This window comes from Trichogramma pretiosum, unplaced genomic scaffold (assembly GCF_000599845.2).
Source record: "Trichogramma pretiosum strain Unisexual culture from Peru unplaced genomic scaffold, Tpre_2.0 scaffold31, whole genome shotgun sequence".
In the NCBI taxonomy this organism is placed as follows: domain Eukaryota; kingdom Metazoa; phylum Arthropoda; class Insecta; order Hymenoptera; family Trichogrammatidae; genus Trichogramma; species Trichogramma pretiosum.
The window spans coordinates 1,339,021-1,352,766 of NW_019641631.1; the positions used below are offsets into that span (position 1 = coordinate 1,339,021).

Consider the following 13,746-nt stretch of genomic DNA (forward strand, 5'->3'; position numbering starts at 1 on the left):
TTACGCCTTTTCGATATCACTATATTACGCGAGTTTCTAGTTGATCGGTCTGCGCCGCTACGCCCACACGTCTTAATTTTTTTTTTTCTTCGATTCAAATAACTCGCGTCCGCACACGCGGACTCGCGCGAAACATGCGTGCAGGAGTGTAGCGAAGACGGCCGAAAAAAAAAGAAATAACGACAATAATAACAAACACTCTCTGTCGGCATTGTGGGATTAACCGAAAGTTCGGGTGCACGAAGAGTCGAGTTTTACCTTTTTGTGCGCATACACGAGTATTCGTATACGGAGCATGAAACCTCATCAGAACAACGGATTTGCTGCCAAAATCGAGGTAACGTTAAATTAATCGAAACAAATAATGAACCATAGTTGCGTAGGGCGGAGATGGTATTTATTTGTGATTCTAGGCTTTTGGTTGCCGCGTCTGTGTATCGGTGCAATTTTGCGTAATGTTTTAATCGTATGACGTATTCGTCTAATAAGATCAACATATGGCGTGAGTTTTGTTAATTGTCGTTTGCATCGATGCGACCGCGTCAATGACGTTTACGCGCGCTCGAGGCTGACGCCAGGCCAAACGTACAAATAGTGAAATCGACCAACGTAAACTCGTCGAATCCTGCGCCACTGCGAAAACCACGTCGAGCCGTTAATTGGACACGTGGTACGGAATTTTAAGTTGCACTCGCGCGCGGACGTGTGCAGCAGCGCTTCGAGCATCACCGACCGAAATAAAAAATGAAACAAAAAAAAAAAGGCAGCGAGAGTCTTTATGGAAAATTTCACCGATTTTCGACGTTTTTTTTTATTCGCAGTCCGAACAAGAGAACAACAGTAGCAACGAAGGACCCTACCGACAATCGCCGGTGTTATTGGATCTGGACGAGAATTCAAAACAGCAACAGCAGCAACAGCAGCAGCAGCAGCAGCAGCAGCATCAGCACAGACTACACGAGGTCAACAATGGCCCAGTACAAAATCTGCACAATGTCTGCATTCAGCAAACCGCAGCCGCAGGTAAATGTGTTCACGCTCTTTTACTAATGTACTAACACACGAAAAAATTTTATTTGAACAAAAGTAAACGCAGATCCAATCGACCCTAATATCACTAGCAGCAAACGACGCAATACTCGCAAGCGATGGCATTACCCTTACGAGCAACAGCAGCAGCTTTATCAGCAACCACCACCACTACAACAGTCACAACAACAGCAACAACAATCGATAGCTGATAAATATTTAGTAATACGAATGCCAGAACCGATTGGCGAAATAGTCAATTTGCAGCAGCAGCAGCAACAACTGCATGATCCAGTCAACGTGAAAGCTCAAAGAGAACTGTCACAGTCGGAAAAAGGTTTGCTTAATAGGTAACACATACTTAAAGGTGGCCCCTCATTCATATTATAATATTCAGCTTAGCTTTCTAAAATTCTTTAATAATTTCAACGCTCGGAAAATCGTACGAAGCTTTTGTATTTGTAACACAGTAGCGGCAACGGATAAATGCGTAACGCGTCTAACAAAGCAACGAGGCATTTTTCATGAAAATTATTCCTACTTCTTTGTAGCATTTTTCTCTTTTTCATTTTAACTTTTGGAACACACATAATGCAGCATTCGTACGCGCATACGTTTCCCCGCAACAGCTACAGAAATGACGTATCGACGCATTTCCAGTAGAAGAAAGTCTTCGACGCGTATTTGCCTATACACACGTGCAGAGCTGATACCTCATCGATCCATGCATTCGTCTCTCCGTTTGTGCAAACGGCCGTACATTTGTATCAACGATTTTTTTCAAACTTACCTCGGAGATTCGGCGATGAAGCTTGATGGCCTGTCATTATCGAAATCCGATGCGAAATACGTCGACACGCATTGACTTTCAGTCTTGTATTACTTTATTGTTACATTAAATTATTATCATCGAAGCTCGTGTCAACGAGAGGTAGAAATGATTGCTCGGCAAAACAGTCGTCAACCCAGAGTCGTCATGGTACTGGCCGAGGGTCGATATCTCCAGAATCTGTAGGGAGGCACGCCGCCGTAATAATTGTGACTGGCGCGACTCGGCGACTCGAGCCGGCGCGACCGGAACACGTTGTCGACGCAGGCCACTCGCAGATTGCTGGTCGCGATGCCGCCGCCGAGCCTCGACGACACCGCCGAGGCGACCTGAGATATCGTGCTGGAGTAGCGGACTCGACTTCGCCACTGGCACAGCTCGATGTTGCTGCGCTCCCGATGGCTCATGGTGGCGGCGGTGGCCTCGAGACGAGGCTGATCGCGTTTCGCGTGGCCGAGCCCGAGGAAGGCCCAGAAGTTGTCCCAGCAGCGCTGCAGGTAGTTGCTGCCCTGCCACCACGACGAGGACGAGGAGCGCTCGAACTGCGCTGGCTGGGGAGGCGGACGTTTACACTCCGGCACCAGGGGTTCGTAGGCGATCGGCAGCAGTGGATCGGCGCCGCCGCTGCGAAGCTCCGAGCTCGAGATCGACTCCAGAGGATGGTCGTCCGGAAGGCTCGAGGACGAGTCCTCCTCCTCGTCCGCATAGGGCTCGAGCTTGGTCGGGAAACCCGAGGGCGGCTCGGGAGGCTCTCTCACGGTGACGCCGCTGTTGGCCAGGGCCCTCTTGACGGCCTCCTCGGGCGACAGGATGAACTTCCTGACGACGGGCGCGTTGGACTCGGTCTGGACGCATCTGGTCGTGATGGGCGTCTCCATGAGCACCAGCGCCAGGGAGTTCTGGTCCTTCTTGCTGCCGCCGAAGCCCAGCGAGTCCGACGAGTTCGTGTAGTTGATCACGGCCATCTCGAAGCTCGGCTGATTGACGTCGATCCTCAGCGGGGGATGACGATAGGGATGATGCTGCTGCTGCTGCTGCTGATCGTGATTGACCGAGAAGTGGCTCTTGCTGACTTTATGCCCACCGCCGCCGCTGCTCTTGCCGGTCCCGATGAGGGTCGAGGACTTTTGCGCCGTCGGGATTATTTGAATGCTCGTCATTCGCTTGCGGGCGTGAGGCATGGGTTGGCGAAAGTATTGCAGCTCGTTCAGTCGCGTACCTGCAGTCGGCGTCGACGAAAAAAGAGACGAGACAACGACACTCGTCACGTTTAACGATCACGCTGATAGCGCGACAAACTTTACGACTCTACTAACCTTTCCGACTTCTCTTGACTTTGACTTTTTTCTGCTCCGGCTCGCCGTTCCACAGGAAATTTCTCTGCACGCCCATTTTTTTTTCTCTTTTTTTTTGCTCGCTTCTCTCTTGGATAGCGACGACGCTTTACGTTTGCCGACGTTCTTTTGCACTTGTTAATTTGAACGAGTAAATTTTGATGCTAGCACGGGCCGAACTTTTGTCGAAAAAATGTTACCGGAACGACGGCATGTCTATATATCGTTAACCCCGCGACGCGCACTGATCACGTCTTTCCTATGTTTTTCTTTGTTTGTTTTTTTTTTTTTTTTATTTATCCACAGATACACTCGCACGGCATCTTGTTTTTTATCGATTTTTGTTTGGTTCGCAGATTACAAGAAATCGGCCTGCGACCGCGAACGAACCCGCATGCGTGACATGAATCGGGCCTTCGAAAAGCTGCGCGAGAAGCTGCCGACGAGCAAGCCCGGGGGCAAGAAGCTCTCGAAAATCGAGTCGCTGCGCCACGCGATCGATTACATCAAGAGCCTGGAAAAGGTCCTCGGCATCGAGTCCACGTCCTACGATTATTCCACACCGGATCATCATCATCATCATCCTCCTCCTCCCCCTCCTCATCATCGACATCATCAGCTTCATACGGAGCAGCAGCAGCAGCCGCAGCAGCAACAGCATCTGCATCAATCAGAAATTCATCATGCGCCAGTTGCCGCTGCCGCTGTCGACGGAACATCGCCCGCGGCCGGATACTTCAATAACGCCAATAATCCAGCGAGCCACGGTCTAGGTGTTCATCAATGCTGGGGCGAATCGTATATCTGTTACTATACTCCGCCTCCAGCGATGAATTTTCCTGCAGCTCCAGCGGCCGCAGCCACCGCCGCCGGTACAGCAGTTGTCGAGCAGCAACAATTTCACGCCGCGTCGGCCTACGCGCCCAACGGTAATGGCCCGACGGCAAACGTCGTCGACGCCAACGGCAAAACTCAATTATCCTCGCTGGTGGGCGTTTATCAAAGATTAGAAAATATGTAGAGATTCGGGGTGAGGGTGTGATTCTCATAAGACCCGCGTCGAATATGTAATTTTTACTTTGTATATTATTTTTTTTTTAAATTTTATAAATACGCTTGCGTTCTGTGATGGGCTTGTATAAAATCTGTGCATGTCGATTATCTAAGGTACCTATATATCTTATATATTATCGTTGAAAATAAATGAGTCATTTATTACTTATTTGACTATAAATATATTTATTTATTTCATTTATTCAACGATCCATAGAGCCAAAGATGTACATTTCATAAAGATTCATAAAAATAGTCTATAAAAAAAAACACTCAACATCATTCAAATTTAATACTTTGTACAATTTTTCATGTAACCTTACTATCAAGTACACTTATTCTCTAATGAGATTTTATAAAATATATGTACAAAAATATTATCGCTTTAAATAATATCGCTATTTTGTACAACTGGAGTAATATTTGGAGGAATTTGGGTTGGGTACAAGTGTATTGGCAAATCCCAAGTCATAGGTTCAACTTCTAATGAAATGGGCGCTTGCCAGCTCATAGTTTCTTCAGTGGGAAATTCAAGTGGTTTCACAGATGTAACAAATTCAAAATGTAGTCTCCATTTTAAAGTCACTAAATCTGTACTGAAATCTGGTGTTATATGAAAAGGAATTGGTAAGTTTAAATAGGTATGCATGTAGCCCAAAACAACCTCAGAGTGTTTATTCGAATCATTTATAGCAGGTGCAGCTTTTCCCTTTAAATAATCTTCAGCGATGTGTTCCTCTGATTGCAGAGTAACTGTTATCTGAGTACATGTCACATTTGAATTGGAAAAATCAAATGTACCAACAATATCTTCACCAAGTTTATAATTATTTTTGAAAAGACAAAATCTTACAACTTTTCCATTTCCATTTGTAATGTTATAAAAATTTGGACTTCTTCTAGCTGTTATATTCTAATTTAAAATATAAATATATAATGAGTTTTTAATCAACTTTATACCAGGCAACATAAAAATGTATGGTTAGTTACCTCTAATAATTCCATGGCAATTTCAGTTGGAGTCTCTTTTGGACCTTCTAAAAATGGATTGTTAGGTGTTAATTCTGCACTTTCACTGCAGGCAGCACCTTCAGGTAAATCTGAAAAAAAGATTTCTTCAGTATGGTACCATTTTAATAAAAAAATAATTTCATGATTTATACCTTTCAAAGATAATACTCGAAAAGGTATCTTCAGCAGTTTTGTTGGTTGATTCACTCGTTGGGCACCAATGGTAATTTTATATGCATACTTCACGGCTGATCCTCTATATGAAGGTGGAGAATTACTTGGTATTGCTTCTTTATAACTGACTATAAGAAAATATTAAAAGTAATACTCTTTCACAAAGTCAATATGATATTTATTAATTTAAAATCATACATACATGATTTACGTTCTCCAGGTTTTAATTTCAAATCGCAGATCAATATTTTTGGCTTTGTGTTTAAAATTGTATGCCCAATATCTTTGTTTGATGGAGCAAATGATGTGTCTACATAAAATTGAAAAAATATTACCTACTGTACAATGATAGTAGGAACAATCATTATTAAACTCATCTCACCACTAGTTCCAGCTACAGGTTTTGTATTACCAAGCACTTTATCAGCTTCAATCAACTTTTCATTAATTGAGCACTGGCAATGAATTTGAGCACTCACCCAAGCTATGCTTTCTACAGAATTGCTACTTGATAACAATGAATTATTTAAAGTACTAATAAAAATATGGAATTGAACATTTTTTAATAGAGAATTTTTTTGTACCTGCTTCCTTGAGCAACTTCAAGTTCTGGTTTAGCAGGACAGCTTAATGTAATCAAACATTCTATACTTTCATTAGTAAAAAATGTTGAGCCATTGAGTAATGTTGCAGTAATTTCAACCATATTCGTTTTGAAACTTGCTATCTTGTGCACTAATGTCAAAATACTTCTTCAATATGTCAGTGGCTATGAAACATCAAGTAAATTGTTTAAAAACATCAATGTATGGATTATATTCAACAACACTTTTGGCGATGAATGTTTACCAAAAAAACTTTTATAAAGCATTAAATGTATGTATCATGTACTTTGTTTATGATCACACAAAAACAATGCAAATATGCACCGGCAATCAAAATCACACTGTAATCGGATCTCCCATGAAATTTTATCATAACAGTTAATTCTACCACGTTTTTATTTTGAATAGATGGCGCTAGCGCACAGTGATTACAGTAGTAAAAAGTAGCTTCTGTAAGAAAATACAAATTTCGTATTTACCGTACGTGGAGTAGCGCTGGAACGCAAACTAAGAGAATCTAATTAGAAAAGAATTATGTATTGCAGACGCTAACAGTTATTTAAATTCATATCAGGTGTAGTTGATATTTATTTCTATTATCTATTCATTATAGGGATGTCATCATTCTACAACATTCTTGATCTGTCAAATCTGAGTTGTGTGAGATATTGAGGATGCTCTTTGTCTTTAAAAAATTATCTGCCTGTTTCAAGTAGCATTTAAAAATCTCACTTACTCATTTGAGCAAGTTTTCACTTTTCACTTTAACGCACCTCGGCTAGAAATTCAGGGTGATGCAACTTTTTGATTAAACACATACAGTTAGCATCATACTAAACTAGTAGAAGTCAGTATCTGCAATTGTTTTGGATAATTTTACTCAAACCTGTGTAATGTGTATTATGTATATAGCGTAAATAAGACGCAGCCGATGCAGGTTCAAATTGACAACTGCGTGACTATCAACATTATTTTTTTTTTAATAAAAAAAATGAAGTTTGCATTTACGTGATAGTACAAAACTATAGGTTAGAACCTACATTTTAATAAAAATCGTTTTTTATCAAGTTTCTCTCAAATTTTAAGGAAAGATATTAAATTTATTTTTTTAAAAATCAAATCTAAGAAATGTTGGAAAAAAACCTTTGATCACTTTTCATTCCCTGCGCTTCAAAAGATTTAAACATTAATTGATCAAAGTATCGCAATCATAGTTGATTCAGAGAGATAGTAGAATATTGATTATTAGAGATTTAAATGCCATTTAAATTTTCACACATTCATTTATTCTTAATTTTGTATTTCAGATTCTATTTCTTCTAGATATTTAACAGAAAACACACCAAAATGTCAAATTATTGTGAAATTTGTGAGATGGTCTTTGTGAATGAAAGTGCTTTGGTTGGGCACCAAAATGGGAAAAAACACAAACGAGCTGCTTCTCGAGTAAATCTATTCAAAGATATTGCAGAGCGGTCCATTTTCATTACTGGTTTTCCTACATATATGCACAGAGAAGAGTTTCTTGCTTTTTTGAGTCAATATGGAAAAATTTACAAACATTTTTGGTATCCCAAACATGTAATTGTGGAATTTGAAAGGAAGTAAGTTCTAATTCAAGTATTGATTTATATTCAATGAATTATGTGTACTGTTACGTGGGAAAAGGTAGGTATAGGAGGTAGCAACTTGTCACAGGTGGGGGTCTTGTTGTCCCTGTTGACAGTACAAAATCAACTTCATGATTTCTGTATCAAAAGTTAGTGAAAGTTAGTCAGTGAAACTTAGTGAATGTCTGAATAAATATTTATTTTTTTCAGAGAGCCAGTTATTGCATTACTGAAACAACCTGTGTTTTTTTCCAATGTAAAACTTAAAATTAAACCTAGAACTATGCCTAAAACTTTTGGTAAGTTTATTATCATTTATTAAACAATATTTTTCATCAGGTACAAACTAACAAAATTATTGATTTTCCAGAAAAAAAAGTAGAGAAACCTGTACCTGCTATCAATGACACACAAGATTTGATATTTGAAAATATAAAATCAATTTTCGATGGTGTACCAAATTTTGATGAAAGTTTAAGAGCTTTTATAAATGAAGTTGCAATGACTCAACAAGATTTAGAAACACGCTATGAACCTACAATTATACAGTTAACTGACATTTTCCGTCAACAATTTCCTCATTGTATTATACATAGATTTGGTTCATCTGTATCTGGTCTTGGTTTTAAAAATTGTGACTTGGATATATTCTTGGATACTGGTAAGTGTTTTAAAATTCAAAATTTTCTAATTCAAATATCATGCTAATTATTTTTAACAATTTCACAGGTTTAAGATTAGTACATGAAAAAGATGAATGTCAAGATCCAAATAGTATTACTCCTACAACTGTTTTTGCAGAAGTTAAAAGAAAACTCTATGGCAAACGAAATTTGTTTACCAAAGTTGTACCGATTCCCAAAGCAAAAACTCCTATCATAAAATGTATCTACATACCTTCACATATATCATGTGATATTTCTTTTAAAAATAGTTTGGCTGTATACAATAGCAAAATGATGCGCTATTATCTCTCATTGGATCCTCGGTTACAGCCTACAATGATGGTTATCAAATACTGGCTCAGTAATTTGGAAATCAAGAATGGTGATAGAATGTCAAAGTATGCCTTGATGTTATTATTTTTATTTTATCTTCAACAACCTACTGTTAAAATAGTCCCACCTATCTATGACTTGAAAAAAAATTGTATACCAGAAGTAGTAGAAGGATGGCAAGTTAATTATGAAGAATTGAGCACGCCATTTGAGCAACCAGAAATAAGTAAAACTAAAAGTATTCCACAACTATTACAAGGATTTTTCGAATTCTACAAAGAATATGATTTTAAAAACAATATTGTCTGCCCTTTGGATGGGCAATCACATCTCAAATCAGAATTTCAAGAAATTGACCAATTACCAGAGTGTATGGATAGATATAAAAGTTATATTAAAAATAGCGAAAATCCTGTGGTTTTTCCAACAACTACATGTATGTGTGTGCAAGATCCAAATGAATTAAACCACAGTGTTACAGCAGGTGTATCTTATAAATATTTACAAAATTTCCAAAGTAATTGTGACTTGGCATCAATAGTTTGTGCAAAAGAATCTGAAAATAACTATAAAGATCTTCTTCCAAATCTTTTTACAGCAATAGTTAAACCTAAACAAAATTCTAGGCACGTTAAGAAATATACTTTTGTTGTTTATGCTAAAAAATTATTGAAAGCTGGACTACCTAAAGATTTGGATTCTAGAACTGATATTAAAGATAAATCATCATTCATGAACGATCATTGGTTCAACTTAATAACAAGATTTACAGAAATATATTTAGAAAAAGTTTTGAGATTTAATGTTCGAATGACTCATGTAGCTAAAGATACAAAGCAACAGAAAGTTGATGACCAATCAGATGTTCACTCCAATGACATGAAAAAAGTTGTTTTCCATTGCCTAGGTGAACAAATTTTGTGGACAAATCGTAAAAATTCTCAAGCAGTTCTCGATCCTTCTATAAGTGGTCTTGCAAAGGAAATCGATGTTACAAATCGAATTATTAATGATGTAGAGTCAAGTGAAAAATTCCCGAAAATTAACATGGATTTTGAATGTCACATTATACAAAAAAAGGGGCCGAATGTCCACGTAAATTTTTCTTTAGTTAATAATAATTGCCCTCAAAATGTATACTCAGACTTGGTTTGTCATCTACAAAATCGCATGATAAATGTGTTTCGAAAAACAGCAACACATATGATACAGTATGGGAAAACAAACTTGAATGCTTAATTGAAATGTAACAATTTATGTAAATACGAGAATTAAATATGACTTACGTAATAATGATATTGCGATATTTTTAGTATTCGTTTCAACTTTATCATCTTTATCTATCTTTGTTATTGTTAATAGTTTGTTGAGTGTCATCAACGTATAGATAATCGTTTCCATGTATATAAATGTATTTTCAGTTACATTTTGAATGCTAGATCATTTAAGTAATATAAATGAATTGATAATCTGTTGCAATTTTATCATTTGTATATATGCAAAGAATAAAATGAAAAACAAAATTAAAAGTAGTGATAAAAATTAATATTTATTACAAAACATAACAACTATTTTAAATATTCACAATACTTTTTTTAAATACTCAACAGATTCTCTAATGAGACGCTTAAAAACTTTGAAAAAGTCAGCTCGAGTCAACTCTTGTTTTTCTTTCAAGTCAGCTTGGGTGATATTTTGTTTATCTTCCATTCTATTTAGTTCTTCAACAATTTGATCTACTGTTTTGTATTGGAGTCCCATGCCTAAAAGAATAGTTGACTGAAGAACAGACAAATTTAAATCTCCCATATAATTGAAAAAGTACAACTTGGCTAGTGGAAACATTAAATCTAATATCATTGTGTAATCACACATGTTATTTTTAAACATTTCCAATCGCTGGATATCTTCAGTTGTAAAGTAAACAAGCATCTTTTCCCGTGGTAATGTTTCACGTTGTAATTGAATTGTCTGGTTCGATAATATATTCCATGCAAGATGTATTGAATAGTCCCTAAATGACGATTGCAGTAACATAACGAATCGACGTCGAAAATCTTTCCAATAGGCTTCAAGCCAATCAGAGGTTTTTGCACCTAACTTGGATAACATTATGCATGACTGTTCTCCGGTAATATCATTTGAAGTCTGTCTTACGTATACAGGTACAAATCCAGCTTTTTTGGTCCAGAAACGCATTAAAGGCTCGGATACTCCGAATGACACTCCTATGTAGTCTAGGTGTTCTGGTCGTCTTTCGGATAGTTTCAAAAAGAGTGGAGGTAAAGAACTCTTAGGTTCTATTGTTTCTTGAAGTAAATCTACATCTTCATCTTCAGTAATTGTATCTATTTTCATTTCTTCGTCATCCAGGTCATTTTCATCCCGTATAAAAGACTTACGATAGTATTTTTTTAGTAATTTTATAGCCCGTTTACCATAGCCTCTATTTTGGTAATCCGGATGTGTAGCAATTCGCACTATTCGAGCCCCACATAGAGAAGGGAAATCTTCATCTTGAAATTGTTGACCTATGGTCCATGGTATTAAATCTCCTGCCGCTCGTTTCTCTCTTTTGGCTAATCCATCGGATACAGTTGATTTCCTTAATTGTCCTTCAAGGCACATCTAGAAAGAAATAAAATTGTTATTATAATACTGAATTTTATTTTTATTATATACATTTTTTTTTATATTTATAATAGATCATCAATTTACCTGAATAACCACCAGTATTTCTGGTAAAGTAGTTTTACTTGAATCAACTGGACCTAAAAGGCAGAAAAGGTGATGAGCAGGACCATCAGACATCATTTGTAAATCATCAGGGCTATTTTTGTAATGTGAAGATACGCAGAGGGCCATCATTCTCTGTAAGAACATTTCAGAAGCTTTGTGATAAGAGAAAAGTGTATCTCTATTAATGTAATAAAGCTGGCAATCTTCTTCCTTAGGGTATAGTGTCGGGGTAGAAGGAATGCCAGTTGTAGCATCTAAACACAATAATTCACACAGCCACTTTTCAACACTATCTCCAGCTCGATATCTGATTGGTTCCTCCAAACTGAGTTCTTTCAAATTTCGGCGGACAGAATCTTTACTTATTTTAGAAGAGCTTTTTGCTTGTGTCCGCAGTTGCTGAAGTAGTTTCAAAGTCAATGAACGCCCAGTGCCCTCGTATCCATTAATTGTGGAAGCCATGAAAATAAGATATGGTCCTAACATGTCTTTGACATAAGGTAGAGGAATGGCAGCTGCTTCGTCAATTACTAATAATTCAGCCATACCTAATTTTTCTTTAGCATCAGCAGGATTTATATATTGAACAGTTTGCTTATGATCTCTGAAAATGTCTACTCTTATGGTAGCTTGATTGTAGTCTGCATTACTACTTTTTAAAAGCTGATAATCTGTGTGTTCTTGATATTTTAATGCAATTAAGCCTTTAGAAATGAACTCAAAAGCTGTCGTTAAATTTTCAGGGCTAGGACTAGTGATAAAAATATTAGAATATCCATAAGCAATTGCTGCAGCAATTGATAAACCAAGGGCTGCAGATTTACCACGTCCTCTAGCTGCAGTTAATGAAATTGTAGATCTTAGAGTTTTTTCTGAAATAGCTTCAATGAATTTTATTATTGCATTAGCTTGATCAACAGTCTTGCAACAATTTACTATGGCGCCAACAGGTTGCTCATCTTGTAAACTCTTTTTAAGTGAATCTAATTCAGATGTGTCAATAGTTGTTTTTTCAGCAGGTGCAATAGTAAGATTACTAGAAGAAATAGGCAATACCTGTAGTCGATCATCAATAACTAAGCAACGCTTACAATTAGCTAAAGATAATAAAAATCTTTCATTAAATCGACAAACAACGTCTTGGTGAGCTTCTGTTCTGAGCCTTTGATGGACATCCATATTCATTGTATATAGTTGTTTCAATGATTTCAAGCTTTCGAGAAGGAAAACAATTATTCCACCACCTTGAACCGTTTCTAATGTTCGGGCTAATATATTTGGAGTGATGACTTCAAAATCTTGTATTACACACATATCATATGTATTACCCAGAATATTGTGAGTCTCTTTATAATAACAGTAACGAATTTTAGAGGAATGAATGAATTGCTGGAATGGATCATCAAGATCGACATTTACTTGGCCTAATTTTGATTTTTTTTGTACCATCTTCATTCGCTTCATCCTATGAGTACTAAAGCCAAGGTCTTTTTTGTAACACCATAAAATATTGGGTTGGGTTCTTACGGTTGATTTGAGTAATATGTGATGAAGGAACATAACTTGATCCTTGGCTTTTTCACCAACAATAACGAACATCGTCCTGTGTTGACGAGCAACTCCATCCTCTACAAGCGTCCGGATACGATTATCAATCTTCTTTCTCACCATTTTTCACTGTAAATAAACGACCGAGATTCAGTTGATTGAAATATTTCTTTTAAATTGAAAAATAATGTATTTAAAATTGTCGAACCTGATTAAAGAAATAATATAGTCACAACTGATTGATAAAAACTCAACTATTAGTATACAATATATTATATTTATACTGATGACAAAAAAGCACGTGGCTCACTGCCGGCCTCGTGCACTGAATGATTTTGACTGGTATTCTGAGCGAAGTGGCGACCGCGTGCGTGCGTTCCTACTGCTTGGCGCTAGCTTCGAATTCGTGACGAGACACTACTGTACTAAACAGTATCAGTGCATAAAACCTAATTACTGCTTTGAATTCTTCTACCGAGATAATGAAGGCTTAACATTAAATTGCCCACGATAGTAATTTTTTATTAAATTAATATTCTTCAGAGGGTTTTAAGCCATCAAAGGAAATCAAATGTTTTTCCACGGTCGTTCTCAAAAACAACTGAAATGATTTTACTGTATAATTTTAATTTTTACAGAATCACCAAATTTTCAATAAAAATATTATGTAGAAAATCGACCTTTGTTAGTAAATTTGTCGTGAGTACACTGACTTTTATAAAGTTATAAATATTATCGACTACCATTGTAGATGTAGCCGTACTACAGTACGCAGCGCGCAGTGAGCGCGGCTGCCGCACCAGCGTGTCTGCTTGC

At 37.4% G+C, this 13,746-nt stretch overlaps 4 protein-coding genes across 6 annotated transcripts; 2 read left to right on the forward strand and 2 right to left on the reverse strand.

Moving 5' to 3' along the window:
- Positions 1–97: 97 nt before the first annotated feature.
- Positions 98–4,430, forward strand: LOC106652172 (putative cyclin-dependent serine/threonine-protein kinase DDB_G0272797/DDB_G0274007). 2 transcript variants are annotated; one of them, XM_023459251.1, is made up of 4 exons: positions 98–337; positions 822–1,023; positions 1,088–1,366; positions 3,549–4,430. In XM_023459251.1, the coding sequence occupies exons 1-4, from the start codon at positions 296–298 to the stop codon at positions 4,211–4,213; spliced, it is 1,188 nt and encodes a 395-aa protein (XP_023315019.1). In that variant the 5' UTR covers positions 98–295; the 3' UTR covers positions 4,214–4,430. The 2 variants fall into 2 exon arrangements, with proteins under 2 accessions (XP_023315019.1, XP_014226453.1); XM_014370967.2 differs by having other exon boundaries at positions 1,097–1,366.
- A 147-nt stretch (positions 4,431–4,577) lies between these two features.
- LOC106652330 (RAB6A-GEF complex partner protein 2) lies at positions 4,578–6,393 on the reverse strand. Its single transcript, XM_014371230.2, has 7 exons — positions 6,280–6,393; positions 6,015–6,199; positions 5,813–5,934; positions 5,633–5,740; positions 5,409–5,558; positions 5,236–5,345; positions 4,578–5,158 (listed from the first exon to the last, which is right to left on the reverse strand). Exons 2-7 carry the CDS (start codon positions 6,134–6,136, stop codon positions 4,631–4,633), a joined length of 1,140 nt encoding a protein of 379 aa, XP_014226716.1. The 5' UTR covers positions 6,137–6,199; positions 6,280–6,393; the 3' UTR covers positions 4,578–4,630.
- Positions 6,394–6,501: 108 nt separating this feature from the next.
- Positions 6,502–10,146, forward strand: LOC106652329 (speckle targeted PIP5K1A-regulated poly(A) polymerase-like). 2 transcript variants are annotated; one of them, XM_014371228.2, is made up of 5 exons: positions 6,502–6,609; positions 7,343–7,639; positions 7,856–7,944; positions 8,016–8,306; positions 8,375–10,146. In XM_014371228.2, the coding sequence occupies exons 2-5, from the start codon at positions 7,383–7,385 to the stop codon at positions 9,880–9,882; spliced, it is 2,145 nt and encodes a 714-aa protein (XP_014226714.1). In that variant the 5' UTR covers positions 6,502–6,609; positions 7,343–7,382; the 3' UTR covers positions 9,883–10,146. The 2 variants fall into 2 exon arrangements, with proteins under 2 accessions (XP_014226714.1, XP_014226715.1); XM_014371229.1 differs by lacking the exon at positions 6,502–6,609 and adding an exon at positions 6,627–7,063.
- Positions 10,147–10,224: 78 nt separating this feature from the next.
- Positions 10,225–13,240, reverse strand: LOC106652173 (RNA cytidine acetyltransferase). The gene is made up of 3 exons (XM_014370968.2): positions 13,139–13,240; positions 11,362–13,059; positions 10,225–11,271 (listed from the first exon to the last, which is right to left on the reverse strand). Exons 2-3 carry the CDS (start codon positions 13,051–13,053, stop codon positions 10,225–10,227), a joined length of 2,739 nt encoding a protein of 912 aa, XP_014226454.1. The 5' UTR covers positions 13,054–13,059; positions 13,139–13,240.
- Between the last annotated feature and the right edge of the window lie 506 nt (positions 13,241–13,746).